This window comes from Pristis pectinata, chromosome 5 (assembly GCF_009764475.1).
Source record: "Pristis pectinata isolate sPriPec2 chromosome 5, sPriPec2.1.pri, whole genome shotgun sequence".
Lineage (NCBI taxonomy): Eukaryota > Metazoa > Chordata > Chondrichthyes > Rhinopristiformes > Pristidae > Pristis > Pristis pectinata.
Genome location: NC_067409.1, coordinates 8,448,536 through 8,473,577, shown reverse-complemented (window position 1 = coordinate 8,473,577; position 25,042 = coordinate 8,448,536). Strand labels below are relative to the sequence as shown.

General features: G+C 45.3%; 1 protein-coding gene across 9 annotated transcripts in view; it reads right to left on the bottom strand.

The window, feature by feature from the left end:
- The window catches only part of nktr (natural killer cell triggering receptor), a 174,830-nt gene that overhangs the window by 1,380 nt on the left and 148,408 nt on the right, over window positions 1-25,042 (bottom strand). For 6 of the 9 annotated variants that reach the window (XM_052015714.1, XM_052015716.1, XM_052015715.1 and 3 more), the window contains 3 exons: window positions 19,734-19,826; window positions 8,038-8,097; window positions 4,085-4,165 (listed from right to left, as the gene is read on the bottom strand). In XM_052015714.1, the coding sequence (XP_051871674.1) occupies window positions 4,085-4,165; window positions 8,038-8,097; window positions 19,734-19,826 (234 nt within the window). The remainder of the gene's footprint in view (window positions 1-4,084; window positions 4,166-8,037; window positions 8,098-19,733; window positions 19,827-25,042) is intronic. The other 3 variants (XM_052015719.1, XM_052015720.1, XM_052015718.1) reach the window with 2 other exon arrangements.

The following is a 25,042-nucleotide window of genomic DNA, read 5'->3' as shown; positions in this document are numbered from 1 at the left end:
CTCCTGATTATTACCTAAACCATGTGCAGATTGGCAAAGGGTAAATAGGTAATGCGGGGCTCGAACCTTAGTGTGGGAGAAACGTGTTCCGATTCACAGGACAATAGCACCAGTACTGGGAAAGGAGAGAGCTGCCCAGTTGGGATGGGCTCCACCTGAACCGTGCTGGGACCAGTGTCCTGGTGAATCACATAACTAGGGTTGTAGATGGGACTTTAACTGGGGGGGGGTGGGGGGAGGGCTGCAAGAATGGGAGGCTTTAATAAATCAGGAGGAAGTGGAAAGAGCAGTGCACAGGATAGTGAGGGGGAAAGTGACAGTCACAGGGCGTTGGCCAAGGCAGAAGATGTAACGATAACATGGCAAACAGAGCAAATACTGAGTTGCAAATACTGTAAGAAAAAATCAAAGCTTAATGTTCTTTATTTCAATGCACAATAGCATTTGCAACAAGACAGATGAGTTGATAGCAACATTTGAGTACGATGCAATAGCTATTACAGAAACGTGGTGCAGGACTGGGTGTTCGATGTTCCAGGTTATACACCATTCCAGAAGGGGAAAGGAGCTGGGGTGGTTTTGTTCATCAAGGAAGGAACCAGAGCAGGGCTGTGATATGAAGGCAGCGCATAGAGATGTGGAATTGGTTTTGGGTTGAATCATGAATAGCAGGGGAAGGAAGACATGGGTGGGAATAGTCTACAAACTACCAAAATATGACCTCTCAGTAGGACAGAACATCAATGGGGAAACATCAAGGACACATTTGATGGGAACTACAATTACCATGGGAGATTTTAATCTACATCTTGATTAATTGAACAAACTAGCAAGGGTATCATAGAAGAATTTATGGAATGTGTTAGGGATTGCTTTTTAGTATATTGCAGAGCCTACCTGGGAACGAGCTATTTTAGATTTGCTTTAACGTAATAAGGAAGGATTAATAAGGGATCTTGTGGTCAAAGATCCCTTATTAATCCTTCAAAGGGGGTAGTGACCACAATATGACAGAATTCCAAATGCAGTTTGAGGATTAACACCATAGGTCCATAACCAGCTCTTCAATTTAAATATGGGTAATTATAATGGTAGGGGGGGGGGGGTAGAGAGTTGTCTCAGGTGGACTGGGTAAACAAGCTAAGGGACAGTTCAGTAGATGACAGTGGCAGGTATTCAGACAGCTGGTGTATAATGCTCCCAAAGTGTTTCTCTCTTTCAAAAAGAATGATTCCATGAGAAAAAGGCACAATCTGTGGCTAACAAAGGAGATGAAGGATAATGATAAATTGAAAAGTTGGGTAACAAAGTGGCAAGGGCTGGGTAGACCAGAGGATTGGAAAGCTTTTAGGATCCAGCTGCAGAAGACTAGAAAGCATGCAAGAATGGAAAAAGTGAACTTTGAGAGAAAACTTGCATGTAGAATAAACAGTAATGTTTCTATGGATATACAAATAGGAAGAAGGCAGTTGAGGAAAACACGGTCTCTAGAGAATGAGGCTAGTGAATTAATAACAGCAAACAAAGGAATGACCGATAAGTTGAATACATCTTTTGCATCAGTCTTCACCATGGAAGACATTGCTAATATCTCTAAGATTAATTTCAAGTAACACAGTAGAACGTACAAAAACCCCAATTACGGGGGATAAAGTAGTGGAGAAACTCAGGAGGCTAAAAAAAAATCAGGACCCGCTGGACTGCATACTAGGGTGTTAAAGGAAATGGCTGCAGAGATAAAGGACCCATTGGTTGAAATGTTTCATAACTTGCTAAACTCTGGAAAGATACCATAAGATGAAAGAGCCAATGTGACTCCCTTGTTTAAAAAAAAAGCAAGGCAGAAGGCAGGGAACTATTGGCTAGTTTGTCTAACAACTATTACTGGCAAGATGTTGGAATCAATAATCAAAGAAGAAACAGCTAATCATTAAAGAAAGCTGAATGTAATTAAACCAGTTAATATGGTTTTATTAAAGGTAAATCATGACAAATTTGCTCAAATTCTTTGAGGATGTAACAGGAAGAGTGGAGAGAGGGGAATCTGTATTTAAATTCCCAAAAAACATTTGACAAAGTGTTAATAACACACAGAGTGCTGGAGGAACTGAGGTCAGGCAGCATCTGTGGAGGGAAATAAACAGTCGATGTTTCGGGTTGAGACCCTTCATCGGGACTGGAAAGGGAAGGTGGCAGAAGCCAGGATAAAAATGTAGGGGGAGGGGGAAGAGCACAGGCTGGCAGGTGATTGCTGGAAGAGGCAAAGAGCTAGAGAAGAAGGAATCCAATAGGAGAGGACAGTAGTCCTTAGAATAGGTGGACAATCAGAGGGAGGTGATGAGCAGGTCATGAGGTCGTACGCGTTAAATCTCACTTGGTCCTGGTAGGATCTGTACTCGTGTACCCTGGATGAATCCAGCATGACATCGCTGAACCAAAGAATGTTGGTCCCTCCTGCTGTTCCCAAAGCCCCCGACTCTTCTTCTTGTGGAAAGCTGCACAAAGATGCGGTTAAGTTGGGAGGGAGGGGGGGGAGAGGAGACAGATGGGCTACTGAAAAACCCCTCCCAGTGGACTGGAGCAGACTCCGCGGCTGGGAAGGTTGTTAATGTTCACCATCAAGCTTCACATACACAATGGCTACCATGGCCAAGAACTGGGAGGCTCCCAACACCTGTGGAACTGGACACTAAGGAAGAGCCAATACCTCAGAAAGGAGGAGAGTTGGGAGAAGGGTAGAAACTAGGCAGGTAGGAGTATTTAGCTCCAGTTACTTCACTTCAATATTTTAAGGTCAACTAATTCTTAGACTCTAGCTTAAAGCTTAGTCAGTGAAGCAGTATTAAATTATACAGATCAGAAGATATCTAGTTAAAATCCCAGTCTACGTTACTGTAAACAACTCTCTCTCTCCTCACCCATCAGCATCTGCCTGAATTGAACCAGTGTTTGCAACCTTGGTTCTACACGTGATCCCGAGATGAGCTTCGGACCACAGAACCTTGTCCTTATTGAAATCGTTCACTTCCAGCCGACCCTTTCCACGCTTCACCTATCTGCTGCTGAAGCCCTCATCTGTGCCTCTGTTACCTCTACACCTGACTACTGCATCTCACTCCTGGGTGGCTTCCCTCATTCTATCCACTGCAAGCTTGAAACTCATCCCAAAACACTGCTGCCTGTGCTCTACTCACACCCAGTCCTTATCCCTCCTGTGCTGACCCAGCTTAACCAAGTGGGGGGGGGGGGGGGCACTGTAAGTAACAACTCTTTAAATTTCTTAATAGCTGTGCTTTGAGCAGCCACAGGCCATAGCTCTGCGATTCCCTCCATGCATCACTTTCCTCTGTGAAGACCTACCCTAAAGCCTTAGATGACTTGCTATCAAATTTTGTTTTACTGTGTTCTCCGTGAGGTGTCTTTGGGCATTTTTACTATGTTGAAGACTGTAGATAAATGGAAGTTGCTGCTGTCATTGCATCTCGGAAACCGCCACTCCACCTATCTTGGAGAGGTGGGTGGTTGTGGGCGGGGGTGGAGGAATGGTAAATTGGTTTATTATTGTCACTGTACCGAGGTACAGTGTAAAGCTTGTTTGCATGCTATCCATACAGATCATTTCAAAACATAAGTTGCATTGAGGTAGTACAAAGGGAAAAGCAATAACAGAATACAGAATATAGTGTTACAGTTACAGACAGTAGATTTAAAAGAACATTGTTAGTAATTCTTAAAGTCTTAGAATTTAGATCTAAAAGAGTAGAATGATTATAACAGATATAATGAACAGATCCACTGAGAGCAGCTTGCAAAGAGTTGCCACGCTCCGCAAGAAGCCAAACACCCCAGGTCTCAGCTCCTAATCATCATCAGTGATTGTGTTGGCAGTGTGAATTTTAAGCTTGTTGGTTGAGGGGAAGGTGTGTGTCTCTGACATTGCTGGACCCAGTGTTTCACCACACTTGTATATGATGAGGTGTTTGAGACAGAAAGATGGGCAGGTAACACATAAACCTTCCAAGAGAAAGGCTGTGGCTTTGGGAGAGGTGGCAGGTTACTGCAGACAGCAGGAATACTCTCTCACCTGGACCTTCGCGATTTGTGGTAACTGCGGCTTCGACTCCGACTCCTGCTCCTACTGTCGTAACTATCGTAAGAGTCTGACCTGGGATTAAGAGGGAGAATCACAGCGATTACCACAGAGCACTTATCCTTTGTAAATGTACCGTGACAGCACTTCATGGAGGAGAATCTCAGATGATGCTATCAACCACTTCAGTGGAGCTTGTACATCCAGTAATGCACTCTCACCATTAACTGTACTTCAGCACTTACAGAACAACCTAATGGAGTGATCTGTACTGCACTAAGTGCCACGGTGAATCAAATTACACAGTGTGAGTGCAGCGACAGTTTCATTGCAGGGAAGACAGGCTGCTCACATATACAAACACAAGTGCTGGGAATACTCAGTAGGTCAAGCAAAGGGAAACTGAGTTGATGTTTCAGCCGAAGACCCTTAATCAGAACTGGAAAGGCAAGAAAACAAGTTAGTTTTAAGTTAGCTTGTTTGTTTTCTCCCCCTATTTTCCCTAATTAAACTATCAATCAGAAAGCTTAGCAAGCATGTAGTCATACAACAACCCTGGCCTCAACCTACTTGAGATATCCCTGTCTCTCCCACACCCTCTCTGCAACTTTAACTTGTTTTCTCACTTCCCAGTTCTGACGAAGGGTTTTCAACCGGAAACATTAACTCTGTTTCCTCTTTCCACAAATGCCACCTGACCTGTCCAGCCTGCATTTTCTGGCTTCTATTTCAGATTTCCAGGTTTTTAGCCACTCTAATCTCACCCCTTCTGAACGCTCTGCTCTCCACGCCCTCCGCACTAACTGTGATGTAGTTATCAAACCAGCCGACAAAGGTGGTGCCGTGGTTGTCTGGCGCACTAACCTCTACCTTGAAGAGGCCAGACGCCAGCTCTCGGACACTTCCTTCTACCTACCCCTGGACCACGATCTCACCACCAGGACATTATCTCCTGCACCAGCACTGACCTCATCACCTCAGGAGATCTCCACTACCGCACCCCCCCCCCCCCCCCCCCCGCCCCCGCCCCCACAGTTACCAACATGATAGTCCTGCAACCTCGGACTGCTCACTTCTATCTTCCCCCCAAAATCCACAAGGAGGACTGTCCCGGCAGACCTATTGTCTCCGCGAGCTCTTGCCCCACTGAGATCGTACCCTTGTACCTGGACACTACTCCTTCCCCCTGGTCCAATCCCTTCCCACCTACATCTGTGACACCTCACATGCTCTCCAACTCTTCCAGAACTTTAAGCTCTCTGGCATGAACCACCTCATCTTCACCATGGAAGTCCAGTCCCTACATACCTCCATTCCCCATCATGACAGCCTCACGGCCTTCCACTTCTTTTTTTGACCAGAGAGACCAGTCCCCTTCCACTAACGCTCTCCTCCGCCTGGCTGAACTTGTCCTCACCCTAAACAACTTCTCTTTCGATTCCTCTCACTTTCTATGGACCAAGAGTGCAGCCATGGGCACTCACATGGGCCCCAGCTATGTCTGCCTTTTTGTTGACTACGTTGAACAATCTTTGTTCTAAGCCTACACTGGCCCCACTCCTCAATTCTTTCTCCGCTATATCAACGACTACATTGGTGCCACCTCTTGCATCCGTGCGGAACTTGACAGTTTCATAAATTTCGCCACTAATTTTCACCTGGCTCTCCAGTTCGCTTGGACTATCTCTGATACCCCTCTCCTTTCTCGATCTCTCCACCTCAGGAGATTCCTTATCCACTGACATTTTCTACAAACCCACTGACCCCCACAGTTACCTTGATTACAGCTACTCCCACCGTCTCTTGCAAGCACGCTATCCCTTTCTCTCAATTTCTCCCCCTCTACTGCATCTGCACCCACGATGAGGCTTTCCACCCCAGGACATCTACTGTGGTCGAGAGAGCTCGCACCCACATCTCTGCCATTTCCCGCGCCTCTGCTCTCACCCTCACCCCTCCCAGACCCAACAGGGATAGGGTCCCTCTTGTCCTTGCATTTCATCCCACCAGCCCACATATCCAACACATCATTCTCCGCCACTTCTGCCTTCTCCAATGGGACCCCACCACCTAGCATATCTTCCCCTCCCCACCCCTTTCAGCCTTTCGTAGGGACCACTCTCTCCACGACTCCCGAGTTCATTCCCCCCTCCCCACCCATCCCGCTCCCACCTCGGGGACTTTCCACTGCCCCCGCCATTGGTGTAACACCTGCCCCTACACCACCTCCATCCAGGGACCCAGTTTTTTCAGGTGAGACAGAGATTCACCTGCACCTCCCTTAATATCATCTACTGCATTCAGTGCTCCAAGTGTGGCCTCCTCTACATTACTGAGACCAAACGCAGACTAGGTGATCATTTCACAGAACACCTGGGCTCCGTCCGTAACCGCGACCTGCATCTCCCATTGCCGGTCACTTCAACTCCCCCTCCCACTCCATCACAGATCTGTCAGTCCTCGGCCTCCTCCACTGCCAGGAGAATTCCAAACACAAACTGGAGAAACAACACCTCATTTTCCATCTTGGAACCTTGCAGCCTAACGGCATGAACATCAAATTCTCCCACTTTAAGTAAACCCCCCCCCCCCCCCCGCCTTGCCTCTTCTTTCCTTCCCTCTCTCTTTTCCCCCTTTGCCTTTTTTTCCTCTCCTCCCCTTCCCCCATACCTTTGACCCATCCCCCGGTGGATCTGCTCTCCCCTCCTCCCCCGCACCTGCCCATCACTATCTCTTACCTGCATCTACCTATCACCACCTTGTGCCCACCCCACCTCCCCTGTTTTGTCCACCTATCACTGCTGTTTTTCCCTCCTATATATTGGGCCTCCCCTTTTCCTATCTTCAGTCCTGAAGAAGGGTCCTGACCCAAATCGTTGACTATCTGCTTTTCTCCACGGATGGTGCCTGACCTGCAGAGTTTCTTCAGCATCTTGTTGTTTTTTTCATCCAGATTCCAGCATCTGCAGTCCTTCTGTTTCTCATCTGCAGGTTTTTATTTGCTCCTGAACCAACAACACCGTCCAGCCCACACCACTGCACCTTTTGCATTGCGGAGCTTGCAGGAATCCAAGGTCATTGAGATTCTTTGACCACACCTCGTGATAAGGTTCAGAAAGGGTGTGTCTGCATGATTCCATTACTTCAAAATAAAGGACGAGGACAAATATTTGGAGAATGTCCGTGAGAAACTAGACACTCGGATTGCAGGAGTCACCGCCTATTAGACCTGCACAGTTGCCACCGTGCATCTGTGACATAGTTAAGACTCATCCACCTCTCCAGGTTGTGGGCTTAGTAGTGCGGCCTCTCACCACTCAGCAGGGATCCAGCATGCACAACTCACTCCACACAGCAGTCAGCCTGTCTCTAATATTCCAAACACTGAGAGATAACTGGGGTGGAGGTGGGAGAGCTGCCTCAGAAATCCTTGATCAACATGGTGGTCAGATACAGTGCGTAGAAGGGCCTGCTCCATGTTCTACAACTGACGACCAAGAGATGACATTGCTGTCGATTGGTCCGTTACATTCTGCTGGGCTTTCTTTGTGAACCACCACTGACACTGTACAAAGCTACTGAGGGCATTTGGTACCACGGGGTAAACTTCCCCACTTGTTCCTGGGGACCTATTGGCTGAGAGCATCGCCTGGGAGGACACTGGAGCATGGATGACCATTACCCAGCTAGGTCAGCCGCCCTTGTGGAACTCATAGATCACAACACTTCTATTTTGGAGGGAAGCAGGAGCACACTTCCCTGAGAAGGGACCAAAGAGCTCCACATTCTGCACAGCGCAGCCCTCAAAGTTTATGGTGCCAGTTGTGCAGGGTCCTGGGGTGTTCCGAGACTCTCACCCATCTTAAGGTGCAGTTACTCCCAGGTTAGAATAAGGCAGTAATATTCAGTGTCTGGGTCTACAGCCCTAGCTTACGCTGGGTACATACCGAGATCGCCGGTGACGGCTGGAAGATGGGCTTCTAGAGCGGCTGCGACTGTATGTTCTACTGTTGGAGGAACAGATACACGTGTAAGCTAGCAGGCACAAAATGTACAACCACAAAAGCTGCTTCCAACCCATGCCATCTGTCACATACTTATATCCAAGCCCGGGCTGCCTTTCACAAATCTGTGTGGCCCAGCGAGACGCTCTCGCTCTCTCTCTGCACTAGCCAGTTGGTAACCAGTCAGGAGCAGGGGTACAGCCCGAGGCCACTTTCTATCACAGTCCACCAGAGGCACAGCTGGGAGCTGGGGAGATGTCCGTGTCAGTGACTGGTGATAATCTACACAAACCCTTTTGGTGGGTAGGGAGGCATTGAGAAAAGCTCGAGGTAACTCCTTCCACCCACAGAGAACTGCTGGGAGTGTAATCAATGCCTGGCTGCGATGTCAGCTCCAGAACAGAGCACCCTGTGCCAGCGACTGCTGACAGCAGCCTACAGCTTCCAGCTATGGCACAGCTACTGGCTGCTGTCACCTTGGTATTAAGTACAACTGTCGGGGAATCGGGTTCTAATCTTCATTCAGGGCGTTTATCCTGCAAGCTAGAAGTAATGTTTATGTTTAACAAATATCTTCATTTACTTTAGCTTATCTACCAGAGACAAATGTTTGTGCTTTGGCTGCAGCAAGCTCTCCCAGAAGTACTAAGTACTGCAGAGGCACAATTTCATCAGGTGCCAGCTACGTTCCGACCTGGAGAGTAATGATAAGTTATTTGAATGCGGAGTGCATCAAGACTACATCTGATTCTGTCTGCAAGCTGCAAGGGTGATTGGACAGCAACCCTGGCCCGGACACTGCAGCTAGCAGCAGGATTCCTGATATCTTGGCTGGGACTGGCCGATTTAGCAGGTTAACAGCGGTTGGATTTTGGACATTCATAGGACACCACAGTACAGGCTCTTCAGCCCACAATGTTGTGCCGACATTTTATCCTGCTCTAATATATATCTAACCCTTCCCTCCCATTTCTCTATCATTCATGTGTCTATCTAAGCGTCTCTTAAATGTCCCTAATGTATCTGCCCCCACAACCTCTGCCGGCAGTGCGTTCCACGCACCCACCACTCTCTGTGTAAAAAATCTTACCCCTGACATCCCTCTTATACCTTCCTCCCATCACCTTAAAATTACGTCCCCTCGTGTTAGCCATTGTTGCCCTGGGAAAAAGTCTCTGACTGTCCACTCGATCTATGCCTCTTATCATCTTGTACACCTTTATCAAGTCACTTCTCATCCTCCTTCTCTCCAAAGAAAAAAGCCCTAGCTTGCTCAACCTATCCTCACAAGACATGCTCTCCAATCCAGGCAGTATCCTGGTAAATCTCCTCTGCATCCAGTCTAAAGCTTCCACATCCTTCCTATAATGAGGCGACCAGAACTGAACACAAACTCCAAGAGTGGTCTTGGATTCAAACGCTCACTAAATGGCCCTTCCAGTCATTGTGGCTTGACTGATAATGTACACATTGCACATCTCAGTCTGATCATGGGATGGGGACTGGGATCGCCGACATCACTTAATGGAGATCTTCTCAAAGATCACAAGTGGTAGCATTGGTGTTGAAGGTGTTTATGCGATGGTTGTTCAAAAGGCCTAAAGATCGAGGAGATAAAGACTAACAAATTACAGGGGGCGAGAGGAAGGTAAAAGGTTAAATTGTGCTTTTGTGTAATTTAGACTGAAAAACACAATGTTGAAACATGACCTTTTGTAAAGCCATCAACTTGAAATGTTAAGCTTTTTCTTCTCCACAGATGCTGCTTGACCTGCTGAGTATTCCCAACATTTTCTGTTTTAGTTTCTAAATGTAATTTACAGTAATAATCTAACAGAATTATGTCGACTTCAGCTGATTTGTAAAAACAAATTATCGTTATGTGTTTCTTATAAGTGCTAATCATTCAATTAGTTCAATTATTGCAATTCTAGAGGCCTGTCCCTTGGGCTACGGATCTTGGCGCCAAACCAGTCACTAGCAGCTTGGTATAATCCAATAGTAGCTCACTCTCTGTGTTGACTAGAACAATAAGGACAGAGCAGAGCTCGGGCTGAAAAGCTCTCTGACAGCACATCAATCCCACACTCCTTTTCTCAGCAGCAGAAAATATGAACTCATGAAAGTATGAAGGACTTTTAAAGCGACACAGCATGGATACAGGACCTTTGGCCAACCAAGTCCCTCCTGCCCATTAAATACCCACCTACACTAATCCAATTTCCCACATTTTGCCCACAGTCTTTTTTGCTTTGGCATTTGTGTTTGGTACAGAGACGTTTCTTCTGCCTATACTTCAGAGAAGAACCAGAGCCTACATCAATGAGAGCTTCTTTTGGAGAATCAATGAACCACACCACCATTGCTCAAACAGAAATATGGGGAGAATGACAAAACCCAATTAAGCAGAGAATGACACCAACCCACAGCACCCCAACATAAGATACTCGATTTTACTAACACCCATAAAACTCCTCTGACACACATTACTTTGTGAACCTTCCCCAACCTCACCTGCACCCTGACCCTCCCCCAACCCCACTTTTCCTGTTCAAAGGGATCCATGTGTGGTGTTCCATCAGGATCAGTGCTGGGAGTTGATATATAATTCATATACATACACACAGATGGCAGACATGCTTGGTTTCATACAAGGCAGGCAATAACCAAAACAAGGCAACTTAGAGGAGGGAAGACCTTTTTGTTTAAAAGCTGGAAAAAAATTATTAAAAATCTCTCTGAATTTTTGACAGCCATCAGGAGAACGAGAGCAATTTTCCTTTCTCTCCCAATTGGTTGCACATGGCAGGTGTCCACTACAAGTGCAAATAATTTCGAGCAAAAACATGACATCTGAACAAATAGTACAAGCTTGGTGGATTCAGCTCTACAGGAATTGTCCTTAAACCATTTCTATGCATTCGGTTCCAATATTTTTTAAATGAAGGGAATGAATAAATAGTAGTCAGCAAACTAGGGGGAGGTGTTAATGTGTGGAGAGCCCTTCATGAAAATGTAATAATGCAGGTTGATAATAAATACATCAAAAACATGGTTACACTATTATCTTTAACAATCTTTCTCAGAATTGTCACTGTTTGACTCCTGGGCTGTGTCACGTTTGTTGATTTGAATCCGAGCCTGGGAACATCTAAAAACTCATCTCACTTTGGGGGAGGGATTGAGGGCTGGGGAAAAAAATCAGCCAAGCTGCTGCTATCAGGTGATCTGTGTTGGGAAGTAGAATTTGGGTAGGATTGTGTTGGGCTGAACAGACCTTGGTAACATTTTTCCAATTATCCTTGTGTAAACTTGCACATAGAGATTGTGAGATTAGAACACAGAAACCTACAGCACAGTACAGGCCCTTCGGCCCACAATGTTGTGCTGACATTTTATCCTGCTCTACGATCTATCTAACCCTTCCCCCCCCCCACATAGCCCTCCATTTCTCTATCATTCATATGGCTATCTAAGAATGTCTTAAATGTCCCAAATGTATCTGCCCCCGCAACCTCTGCCGGCAGTGCGTTCCACACACCCACCACTCAGTTAAAAAACTTAACCCTGACATCCCCCTTATATCTTCCTCCAATCACCTTAAAATTACGTCCCCTCGTGTTAGCCATTGTCGCCCTGGGAAAAAGTCTCTGACTGTCCACTCGATCTATGCTTCTTATCATCTTATACACCTCTATCAAGTCACTGCTCATCCTCCTCCTCTCCAAAGGGAAAAGTCCTAGCTCACTCAACCTATCCTCATAAGACATGCTCTCCAATCCAGGCACCATCCTGGTAAATCTCCTCTGCACCCTCTCTAAAGCTTCCACATCCTTCCGATAATGAGGCGACCAGAACTGAACACAATACTCCAAAAGTGTGATCTGACCAGAGTTAGAAGCATAGAAATACAGAAAACCTACAGCACAATTCAGGCCCTTCGGCTCATAAAGCTGTGCCGAACATGTCCCTATCTTAGAAATTACTAGGCTTACCCATAGCCCTCTATTTTTCTCAGCTCCATGTACCTATCCAAAAGTCTCTTAAAAGACCCTATCGTATCTGCCTCCACCACTGTTGCCGGCAGCCCATTCCACGCACTCACCACTCTCTGAGTAAAAAACCTACCCCTGACATTTCCTCTATACCTACTCCCAGCACCTTAAACTATGTCCTCTTGTGGCCACCATTTCAGCCCTGGGGAAAAGCCTCTATCTACCTGATCAATGTCTTTCATCGTCTTATACACCTCTATCAGGTCCCCCCTCATCCTCCGTCACTCCAAGGAGAAAAGCCCAAGTTCCCAACCTGCTTTCGTAAGGCATGCTCTGCATTCCAGGCAGCATCCTTGTAAATCTCCTTTGCACCCTTTCTATGGCTTCCACATCCTTCCTGTAGTGAGGTGACCAGAACTGAGCACAGTACTCCAAGTGGGATCTGACCAGGGTCCTATATAGCTGCAACAATACCTCTCAGCTCCTAAATTCGATTCCACGATTGATGAAGGACAATACACCATATGCCTCCTTAACCACAGAGTCAACCTGTGCAGCTGCTTTGAGCGTCCTATGGACTCGGACCCCAAGATCCCTCTGATCCTCCACACTGCCAAGAGTCCTACCATTAATACTATATTCTGCCATCGTATTTGACCTACCAAAATGAACCACTTCACACTTATCTGGGTTGAACTGCATCTGCCACTTCTCAGCCCAACTTTGCACCCTATCTATGTCCCACTGTAACCTCTTGACAGCCCTCTATACCATCCACAACACTTCCAACCTTTGTGTTATCCGCAAACTTACTAACCCATCCTTCCACTTCCTCATCCAGGTTGTGTATAAAAATCAAAGAGTAAGGGTCCCAGAACAGATCCCTGAGGTACACCACTGGTCACCGACCTCCATGCAGAATACAACCCTTCAACAACTACCCTTTGCCTTCTGTGGGCCAGCCAGTTCTGGATCCACATTGCAATGTCCCCTTGCCTCCTTACTTTCTCCATAAGCCTTGCATGGGGTACCTTATCAAATGCCTTGCTGAAATCCATATACACTACATCTACTGCTCTCCCTTCATCGATGTGTTTAGTCACATCCTCAAAAAATTCAATCAGGCTCGTAAGGCAGGACCTGCCCTTGACAAAGCCATGCTGACTATTCCTAATCATATTATACCTCTCCAAATGTTCATAAATCCTGCCTCTCAGGATCTTCTCCATCAGCTTACCAACCACTGAGGTAAGACTCACCGGTCTATAATTTCCTGGGCTATCTCTACTCCCTTTCTTGAATAAGGGAACAACATCCGCAACCCTCCAATCTTCTGGAACCTCTCCTGTCTCCATCGATGATGCAAAGATCATCGTCAGATGCTCCGCAATCTCCTCCCTCGCCTCCCACCGCAGCCTTGGGTACATCTCATCTGGTCCCGGCGACTTATCCAACTTGATGCTTTCCAAAAGTTTCAGCACCTCCTCTTTCCTAATATCTACATGCTCAAGCTTTTCAGCCTGCTGCAAGTCCTCACTACAATCACCCAGATCTTTTTCCGTAGTGAATACTGATGTAAAGTATTCATTAAGTACCTCCGCTATTTCTTCCAGATCCATACGCACTTTCCCACTGTTGCACTTGATAGGCCCTATTCTCTCACATCTTATCCTCTTGCTCTTCACATACTTGTAGAACGCCTTGGGGTTTTCCTTAATCCTGCCCGCCAAGGCCTTCTCATGTCCCCTTTGGCCCTCCTAATTTCCTTCTTAAGCTCCTTCCTGTTAGCCTTATACTCTTCCAGATCTCTAACATTACCTAGCTCTCTGTACCTTTTGTAAGCTTTTCTTTTCCTTTCAACGAGATTTATTATAGCCTTTGTACACCACGGTTCCTGTATCCTCTCGTGACTCCCGTCTCATTGGAACATGCCTATGCAGAACTCCCCACAAATATCCCGAGTATATGCCACATTTCTTCTGTACTTTTCCCTGAGAACATGTTCCCAATTTAAGCTTCCAATTTCCTGCCTGACAGCCTCATAATTCCCTTTACTCCAACTAAACACCTTTCTAGTCTGCCTGTTCCTATCTCTCTCCAATGCTACTGTAAAGGAGATAGTGATCATAATTCTATCTCCAAAATGCTGTCCCACTGAGAGATCTGACACCTGACCAGGTTCATTTCCCAATACCAAATCAAGCACAGCCTCTCCTCCTGTAGGCCTATCTACATATTGTATCTCTATAGAGCTGCAACATTACCTCTAGATGCTAGGATTTGTGGAACTATACCTCAGCAGAATACACTCAGGGAGGGATGGCAGATACCCAGAAACAAAAATCATGGTTTTCTAGTTTTTGCAAGATATAGTGCATGCTAAGTCATGGCATATTTGAGAATCTGGAAATAATGATTGGGAAGGGTTTGTGGAGAAGGTGTGACTGTGAGAGAGGTATCTCATACTGATAGTTAACTGCAAATAACTACAATATTAAACTATGGTAGGAGGCTTTTTTTTTAAACCAATTCTCACACAGGCAAGTGTTTAATCACACAGCAGCTGCTTAATTTTTGAAAAATGGAAACCAATAAAAGTACCGAGAAGTTGTGGAGAACGTTGAAGGAAGATCTATTTCTTTTAACATATAAAAATGTGGCTGCACCATTTCTAACAGGTTACCAGAAATAAATGGCAATTCTCTAAAGATATATGTTGACCTTGTGTTTAGAGATAAGGAAGATTGCCCTAGCAGATAACACTGTAAATTGTATCCTACAGGGCAGGCGGAAGTGTGTGACCTTACCAGGTACAATACAAACATCTACCGACTGGCCTGAGATAGCTCAGACTAGCTCAGTCAACAGGCAGACCTATTTGCAAGCTCTTCAACAGCCAGACACTGCAGGATGTCACACCCTACAGTCCACACAATGTAATGCATGTGACAAAAATACAATTTTCTGAAAATCTGGTAGGTTAGGCACAATGTTGCAATTAAGCTATGAGTGTTGACACTGTAAATTCATCATTTATTTACTGCTGAGACTCAGGGCCAACACCAGCATTACTCGACATCCCTCATTATCCTGACTGGCTCACTAGACTTAGGTGTGAGTTACATTGGTGAACAACTGGAATCTAGCATGGTCCAGACTGGGTAAGGATGGGTGGTTTCCTTCCCCTTAGGGTATGAGAGAAATACAGCGAAACTCCTATAACCCAGAACACCCGGGACTGGTGGTTACGAATTGGCAGATATTCCAGACTACTGTATGTGATTTCTATTAATATCTCAACACTCTTTTAATTCACTTTTTTTTATGATGATACACAGTGTGATAATAACTTCTCCAGTGAACCAGGTAAATTCAAATGGAGCATGGGAACCAGGGTCTGGGGGTGGCAGAGGGAGTGCGGGAACCAGGGTCTGGGGGTGGCAGAGGGAGTGCGGGAACCAGGGTCTGGGGGTGGCAGGGAGAGTGCGGGAACCAGGGTCTGGGGGTGGCAGGGAGAGTGCGGGAACCAGGGTCTGGGGGTGGCAGAGGGAGTGCGGGAACCAGGGTCTGGGGGTGGCAGAGGGAGTGCGGGAACCAGGGTCTGGGGGTGGCAGGGAGAGTGCGGGAACCAGGGTCTGGGGGTGGCAGGGAGAGTGCGGGAACCAGGGTCTGGGGGTGGCAGGGAGAGTGCGGGAACCAGGGTCTGGGGGTGGCAGGGAGAGTGCGGGAACCAGGGTCTGGGGGTGGCAGGGAGAGTGCGGGAACCAGGGTCTGGGGGTGGCAGGGAGAGTGCGGGAACCAGGGTCTGGGGGTGGCAGAGGGAGTGCAGGAACCAGGGTCTGGGGGTGGCAGAGGGAGTGCAGGAACCAGGGCCCTAATCTGTTACAGCTAGTGCGGGAACTGGGGCCTTGGTGAGTGGAAAGGGAGCACGGACAATACTACCTGTTGAGTCAGATACCAAACCATCGGGATTTCTGAATAGTCAAATAGTGGATGATCGGCATTTTCTGTAGTTGGACCTTTACCAAAATCTAATAGCTCAATGATTACAGAACGCTGGCTTTTTATTTCTAGATGTTTTAAACTGAGATCAAATTCTCCAACACAGACTACAGGATTTGTACTCCTGCTTGCTGAATGAGTAGTCTGGGCCTCAGGGTTACCGGTTCTGTACCCATGTGTAAATACCAACATAAATTCAGAACACGAGAATTTATGTAACAGGTGCCAAACATTTACAAAGCTCTGCTTTTCTGATGGACTTCATGATTCAAGATTGTAAAACACAATCACTGAACTTTACACTGCACAAATCGATGCTGGTTCCCCACGTGAGCAACAGTAATTGGTGGTGTATAATGTCACTTTCTGAGTGAAGATGTTTCCCTGAACTTCCCATCAGTTCTTTTGGTGATTATTTTAAATTTATGCCCTTATTATCATACTCCCAATATTACTTCCCTTCGTATTATCCCTCACAACCTTGGACCTCAATCAAGTTGCATCCTTAACATAAACTTTTGTGAAAATAGCCCCTACGTCTCACACCTTTACTCATAACTGCAGCCTCGAGTGTGGTCACACTAAAGCAATCAGGATGTTCACCATCACTTGTTTAGCGCTTCTCCAGACAACTAAGAACTCCGTTTTCTCAGGCATTCATTACTTGCATTGGCACCTTTAACAAGGCATCCCTTCCCCACCCCCAGATCCTTCTATGCCAATTAAGACTTTACCTCCTATGGCATATTCCCTTATACATAAAAACAAAGCAGTAAGTAGACTACCATCCCAAAACCTTTCCACCATACAATTAGATCACAGCTGATCCGTATTTGAAACCTACCCTTGATATGCAATAGGATTTTTAACTTTTGAAATTGCAGTTGACTTCTTGGGGAGAGCATTTCTGATCCCACATCTTTTGTGTGACCAGTTGTTTCCTAACATGACCCCTGAGCAGACCAGCTCCAAGTTTTAAGGTTGTTTCCTCCTTCTGGAGGTCAGAGATGATATTTTCTATTTACCCTACCTTCTTATAATCACCTTAATCAAATTACTACCTGATCAGTAAAAAGGGAATACAAATCCAACCTCTGTAACCTGTTCGCGTCAAGAAACTTTTTAGCCCAGTAAAATCCTTGTGAACCTCTGTATTAGGCAAATTCAAAGGTATTATGTCCTTCATAAGGTGCAGTGCTCACAACCAAATATGGGGTCTAACTTAGAAGGCTATGGACCAAATGTGGGTAAGTGAGATTGCTGTAGATAAGTAGAATGGTCAGCATGTACATGGTGGGCTGAAGGGCCCGATTCTGGGCTGTACAACTCTATGAACTGTAACTGCATTCTATAGTTAATCAACTGACATTTTTTCTGCACAGAATTGTGATCCATTGTTGTGCCTGTTTTACATGTTGTGGTGCAAATCTGAAGCATGCTTAGCAAAGAGATTGTTATTACAAAATTATCCTCCATCCCTGCTAATTACTGGACAGGTTGATGAATGATCTTATCTTTCCTGTACAGCAGTTTACTGAGTTCAGTGTATAGGCTTAAACAGAATGCCTCGCAACATATTCCAGCTGCTGATTACTCTGTGTGTGGGGAAATACATATCAGCATTAGTTATAAGCTTGCTTATGAAACCATGAACCTGCACACAGGTGTACAGCTACCCTGCATTATTTGAAAGTATTGCTCCAGATTCACCTACTTTATCTCATTGCATCAACCAATTCCTTGTTGGACACACTTGCGTTTTCTCTTAAACCCTGAAATCTCCTGCTTTAATTACTCTTTTCAATTGTCTCCAACATCAGGGACTATTTCAATGCTCTCACCTGCAATGAACCTTGGATATAGAACACAGAAATAAGCAATTCAGCCCTCAAGTCTGCTTGTATCGTCATTTAGATCATAGTTCATGTGCATCTCAACCTCTTTCAGTTGTCAAAGGTCCACATCCCTTGAAAGACACAATTGCTCAAGCAATTGCAATCTGTAGGGAAGACACAAGAGACTGCAGATGCTGGAACCTGAAGCAACAAACAATCTGCTGGGAGAACTCAGAGGATCGAGCAGCATCCGTGGTAGGAAAAGAATTGTCGACATTTCGGGTTGAAACCCTGCATCAGGATTGAGACTGGAGAGGGGAGATGCCCGGTATAAAGAGGGGAAGGGGAGTGCCGAGAAAGGATTTCAAGGCGATTGGTGGACTGAGGAGTGTAAGATGACAGGCAGGTAGTGCCAGGTAGAGGAGGGGAGATGGGGTGGAGTTGGAAGACAGTGGCAGGTGGGTGATAGATGGAGAAAAGAGAGAGAGGAAGGAGGGGAAAAAAAACACAGATGGAGCAAGGTGGGGTTTGTACAAGGTGGGGTGTGATTTTCTTCCTAATTGGTCCAGCTCTAATTTTAAGCACATACCACCTTCTTCTTGATTGATGGGGTGGTGGAAGCAGGTAATTCACAAGGCACTGGAGATAAAAATATTTGTAGGGCCATGGGAAAAGAGACTGCAGGCGACCATGTTATGGGGGGGTTGCATTCCTAGAAAATGGTCCGTATCACGATTTTCCATAACGTGAAGGCACGTCATCTGTGCATGTGTCAAGAAATGCAAGCTGAAAAAAATGTGTTTACGTATCTACTCTTTTCCCCCACATAAGTTTCGTAAGAGTGAATTTCTATTGCATATCCCAGATGTCTTGTAGTGATTTGCAAATTCCATAAGGGTGAATTTCTGTTATCTGAACTGCTGTAACGGAGGGTCGCTTATGATGGGATTGCTCCACCAGGAGCCAGCACAGACATGATGGATCAAATGGCCTCATTCTAAGCTCCAGAGGAAATTTACTTTCCGTAACTGTCTAACTGAATCATCTAAACCTTTTAAGCACCGCCAATTCACACCACAGCGATCTAACTACAAGGTGATAGAACGTCCTCACAGTCCAACCCTGGATTAGTAATCTACAGGTCTGAATTTATGATCTAGATACACGAGTCCATTTCTTAACATTGCTGCTACAAGTGTAAAATTCACTACTATAAATATAAGTAAATCTGGACTAAAGGTGACCATGAATCTACCAGATAACTGTAAAGAGCCATCTGAATCATCAGTGTCTTTCAGGGAAGGAAATCTGTTATCTTTGCCTGATCCGCCTGATTTGTGACTAAACAGCTGGCAGTTTGTTTGATTGTTAGCTAACCTCTGAAATTGTCAAGAGTTCAAGGGCAATTGGGCTGGTCGATAAATACTGACTACCAGATAAATCCACATCCCATGGATAAATAAAAGTGCACTGAATACAATTTACCAGTTCAAAGTCTTATCTATGTTCTGCACAATGAAGCAAAACCTCCTCTCCTTTGTGACGCTGGAAAACCCCTTTAGTCAGAGACAGGACACAGTACTCCAATTCCAGTCTAAGTTTCATGAAGACTTAACATTCAAAATGCAAATGTCCTAAATACCTTATTGCCTCAAATCACCACTTATTTTCTTCATCGGTAACGACTCTCCAATAGAAGAGCACTTTAAATAGTAGGCTTTTTTTTGAGCTGATCAAGCATGCCACTGCAGTATGCCTGTGAGCGTTAAAGAACGCCATTTACAAATGTCATTTGAAATTAGGTTACCTATGGCTTCTATAGCTTCTGTAGGAGCTGCTATGACTTGAGTGATCTCTGCTGTGCCTTCGTCTGCTTCTACTTCTGCTGTAGCTTCGTGACCTAGAATTAATCATAATATCGAGTGCGGTTTTAAATTATCATGGGATATCATTTTAGCTACTTTAGGTATTTTAACTTTCCAGCTACACTTGTGTATTTGACAGCAAAATTGCTATGTTCTGCGATGAGACAAAATAAAGCATACATAGCAAAGTTTGTATTTCAGAAAACCATAAAGGACTCCCTTAATCCTAAAACACAAGAGCGAGGGTGATAAGGAAGAAGTACTTAAACAGGTAGGATAAAGGTAGGGGGAAAAAGAAAGCAAAGCAGAGAAAGAAGTATAATTTACACAGCACGTTTCACATTCTCAGGATGGTCTAAGGTGTTTTCCACATAATTCCATGTGACATAGGAGATGGCTATTTGGCCCATCAACTCTATGCTGGCTCACAGATCAAATGCATTCCTCCATTAATTCTTCCTTTAACCTATTTTCCCCACCAACTCCCCCAAGATTCTACCACTCACATACACACTAGGGGCAATTTACAGAGGCCAATTAACCCACCAACCTGCACTTCTTTAGCACGTGGGAGAAAACCAGAGAACCAGGGTGACACAGTGGCGCAGCTAATGGAGCTGCTTCCTCACAGCTCCAGTGACCGGAGTTCAGCCCTGACCTCCAGTGTCGTGGAGTTTTCATGCTACCTGCAACCACGTGGGCTTCCCCCCGGGTGCTCTGGCTTCCTCTCATTTCCCAAAGACATGTGGATTGGTAGGTTCATTGGTCACTGTAAATTGCCCCTAGTATGTAAATAGTGTAGGCTAGTGTACATGAATGATCAATGGCCAGCACAGACTTGGTGGGTCAAAAGGCCAGTTTCTGCACTATATGAAAACAAGTTGAGTGAACTCAGCCTTTTCTCCTTGGAGCGACGAAGGATAAGAGCTGACCTGATAGAGGTGTATAAGATGATAAGAAGCATTGATCGTGTGGATAGTCAGAGGCTTCTTCCCAGGGCTGAAATGGTTGCCATAAGACGACACAAGTTTAAGGTGCTGGGGAGTAGGTACAGAGGAGATGTCAGGGGTAAATTTTTTTACTTAGAGAGTGGTGAGTGCATGGAATGGGCTGCTGTCAACAGCAGTGGAGGTGGATACGATAGGGCTGTTTAAGAGACTTTTGGATAGGTACACGGAGCTTAGAAAATAGAGGGCTATGGGTAAGCCTAGTAATTTCTAAGCTAGGGACATGTTCAGCACAACTTTGTGGGCCGAAGGGCCTGTATTGTGCTGTAGGTTTTCTATGTTTTTCTATGACTCGATGATCCTGGATGAACCCCACACGGTCACAGAGGGAACATGCAAACTCCACACAGACAGCACCTGAGGTTGCTGCAACTGTGAGACATTAGCTCTACTAACTGCATGACTATGTCATTAAGTCAATTAATTAATTTTGAAATGCAGTCATAATGGTTTTGCAGGCAAGGGGCACCACCTAAAGTATCTACAGCAACATCTTATAAAACAGAAATAAGGTAAACCATCACCTGTTAACTGTGAAGGCTGAGAGTTGAAGGTGAGGCAGGGCACTCAGATCTCCCTGCCTTTGAGCTGCCAGTACCTTAGACAATCTTGGGTCTGATTCCAAGGGACAACGGCGAGGGTAGTGTACATTGCCTGGAGGGTTTGGTTGTGTCACCAGGTCACTCAGAGATCCTTTGCTCCTGTGGCCGGGGGTGGGGTGGTGTGGGGGACACCCGAAATGTTTTAAATGTTTTCCTATGGAAGTTGACATGTGAACTTTGTGCAGCCAGCAATCAGGAGGAGGGAATATCACAGTTTGTTTGAAATCACTGGTTCGAGTCTCTTAATACTATGCAAAGTAGTCAACTTCTCAAAGCGGCTTTATCTCAATTAAAAAAAAGTTTTACAGGAGAATGTTCAGAATATTATGTGATCAAAGCTCAAATATTAAGTAACTAATGAAAATCATCCTGACATTAGTTTAGAAATACACAGGCAGGAGTGAGAATAATATGTCAACTCAAGACTAAGTAGCTGGAGTCCTCGGACTCCATGTTGCCTACTGATAGAAAGCAGAGTGTTGGGCTGAAGACTACTACCCAACCTGGCGATAGGTGGGAAGTAAGTGTTCCACAGGGTCAGGCACTAAGACTATTATTGTTCAAACTTGGCTTTAATGGTTATGACACAGGAATTGGAAGTAAAAGTTCAAAACTTGCAGACCACACCAGACTGGAGTGCAATTAGTAATGAAGTGGAATGCAACAGAATAGAAGATGCCATTAATCACATTGAAGAATGAGTATTCAATTAGAAGTGGATTGCCGTAATCGATAGGTATCTTGACCTCCTTCTTGGACAATCTATCGGGGTTGAGAATGACTTGCTTCCACTTGGATTCTGATGATCGACGAGGCTGATGTGGGAACTGCAGACTCTTCCATGGATAGGGCAGGAGGTGACCGATAGGATGGGTAGGTGGATATTTTGTCAAGCACTCTCTTTCCATCGTTTAACACATGGCCTCTGCGCGCCCCTGATGCATAGGTTCAAGATTCTCATTGCCATCCCAAATACCACGCTATGCTCTCATGGGCTAAGGATTCCCAAGAATCAATAGGCCTGTCACATTTTATTTTAAAGACATCATTCAAAAGGCCCTTGAACCTTTTCTTTTATCAGTCTAATAACCATGACAGAGCTCAGAACTGTGTGTCTGTTTTGGGAGTCTGTTGTAGGCTGAGCAAATAGCATGACTTATAGAGGGTAGGGACGTTGACTTGGAGAGGCAGCTGAAGTTGGCTCTCTTATCCTTCCAGTGGATTTGGAGGAGTTTGTGGAGACTGTTGGTGGTATCTTTCCAGTATCTTGAGGTGTCTGATGTAGGTACTCAAAATCTCAGAAGCATAGAGAGGGCAAGGATTACTGCTGCCCATTAAACTATGTGCTTGGTTTGAGGTCTTGATCGCCAAACTCTCTTTTCCTCAGCCTGGCAAAGGCCGGTGCACTGACGACAATGGTGAATTTCATCTTTGTTGTCTGTCTTTGCTGAGAGGAGGCTCTTAAGATATGGGAAGTGGTCCAAGTTTTCCAGGGACTTACTGTGAACTTTTATTGTCAGTAGGCAGTGCTGTACAGTGGGGCAGGTTAGGAGATCTTCGTTTTGTGAACTTCGAGTGCAAGACCACTGTTTCAGTGAATGTGTGAATGGCAACATGGAGCTCTGCCAGCAAACGAGCAAACACAAGTGTCCTCTGCGTACTGCAGTTTGACTCCTGAGGTTGAAGTGATCTTGGTTTTGGAGTGGATGCACCACAGGTTGAACAGTTTCCCATTAGCACTGTAGATTAGCTCCAACCCAGCAGGAAGATTGTTGGAGATGAGGTGCAGCATTGTGGTAAGAAAGATTGAAAAGTGCAGGGGCAATGATGCATCCTTCCTTGACACTTCTTTACGCTCTTCTTTACTGAGTTTGGCTCTGTTGTGAACACACTGATTAGGATTATGCATACCATCATTAAACAAATGTAAAATGGAGAAAAGTTTATGCAGGCAGCTGAATTTGTGGAGGGTGTTCCATAGTCCCTCCCAGATGAAGACAAACGTTGAAAAGGGCCAAGTGGTTGGTGCTGCTCCCTTCATTTCCCTTGATCATATCCTGTGCACCTCAAGACAGACAAAAACCAAACTGTGATTTGGGGAGCAGCTCTTCGGCTAATGAGAGGAAGGAATTGAGGAGGAACTCACCTGTGACTTCTCCTGTGGCTGTGAGATCTTTCTATAGTAACTATTGTCAACATTTGTCTCCTTTCTTGACAATGGTTAACAATCGGGAGGTCTCCAAGTTCCCCTGGTATATTCTGCTCTTCCAGATGTAGACAATGAGGTTATGAAATGGTGACTGAAATTCCTCACTGCCGAGCCACAGAACTTCAGTCAGGAACTTCTGCTCAGGAGGCCTTTTTCAGTTAGCAATAGCCTTTTTGACACCTCATCCCAGTGCCTTATCACAAGAGTTGTGATAAGGCACTGGGATGGAGTGAAGGGTGCTCATATAAAGCACACAGTCGTGATTGAGATCTTCCAAGTGTCTCATCCAGCAAGCGCTGACTGGGTCTCTGTCCTTGGTAAGTTCACCATCATTCTTACTCTCAGTGAGGTGGGACCTTGGGTGTTTGGGCTGGAGATGGTCTGAAGAACGTGCATGTTATGATTGTCAGCAAGTTACAAGACCTACTCTGCTCTTTCTGTACACAAAAACAGAAAATGCTGAGGAACATTAACTGGTTTCTCTTACCTCAGATGTTGCTTGACTGGCTGAGTTCTTCCAGGATTTTTTGTTTTTGTTTCAGATTCCAGCATCTGCAGTTTTATGTGTTTTCTCTCTCTCAGTCCACCCTGTTCTTTAGTTTACAGACTTCTGTTGGACCTCAGCCTTCAGGTAGCCGTAGAGCTGTCTCTTTTCCCTTGAGGCACTTTCAATCCAGGAATGCCTTAGGTTGTGGTTAACTGGCTCCTAGATCTCCTGGTCATACTCAATAAACCAGTCTTGTATTTTCTTGGAACAGAAGCCAAGGGTTTCTTCAGGTACCAATTATGGTGGACTTCAGGGCATCCCATTTGCAGTGGAGCATCTTGAAAGGAAGAATGAGCCCATACACTGCTTAGATGAAAAGTGTATGACTGGGCTAGAGAGGCAAATGGATCTGGGAGTACTAATGCACAGATCATTGAGAGTAATAATCCAAGCTAAGAAGGCCATTAGAGAATGCAAACTAACAAACTAAACTAAAAAGCAGTGAAATAATGCCAGTACTTAATCTTGGTTAATCTTTTGGAGGAATTTAAAATAGAGGGATATGTGGGAGGAAAGGGTTAGATAGTCTTAGCCAAGGTTTAAAGGTCAGCACAACATTGTGGGCCAAAGGGCCTGTATTGTTCTATGTAATCTGGATTTGGGATACAGTACGGAGCTCTGGTCTTCATGTTAAAAAAAAAAGGAACATTGAGGCAACGGTAAAAGCGAAATAAAAATTTACAAGGATGATAGTAGAACAGTCAGCTTGTAATTATCAGGGACAGCTGAGCGAGCTGCAGCTGCTTTCTCAAGAAGAGGGGTAGCCTGAGAGATGTAATTAACATCATGGAATAGTTTTACTAGATGGATGTTGAGAAATTATTTCCACTTGAGACTCCAAAACTCAAATTCATAAATCTCTTTGGAAGAAAGGATGTTAGTCAAT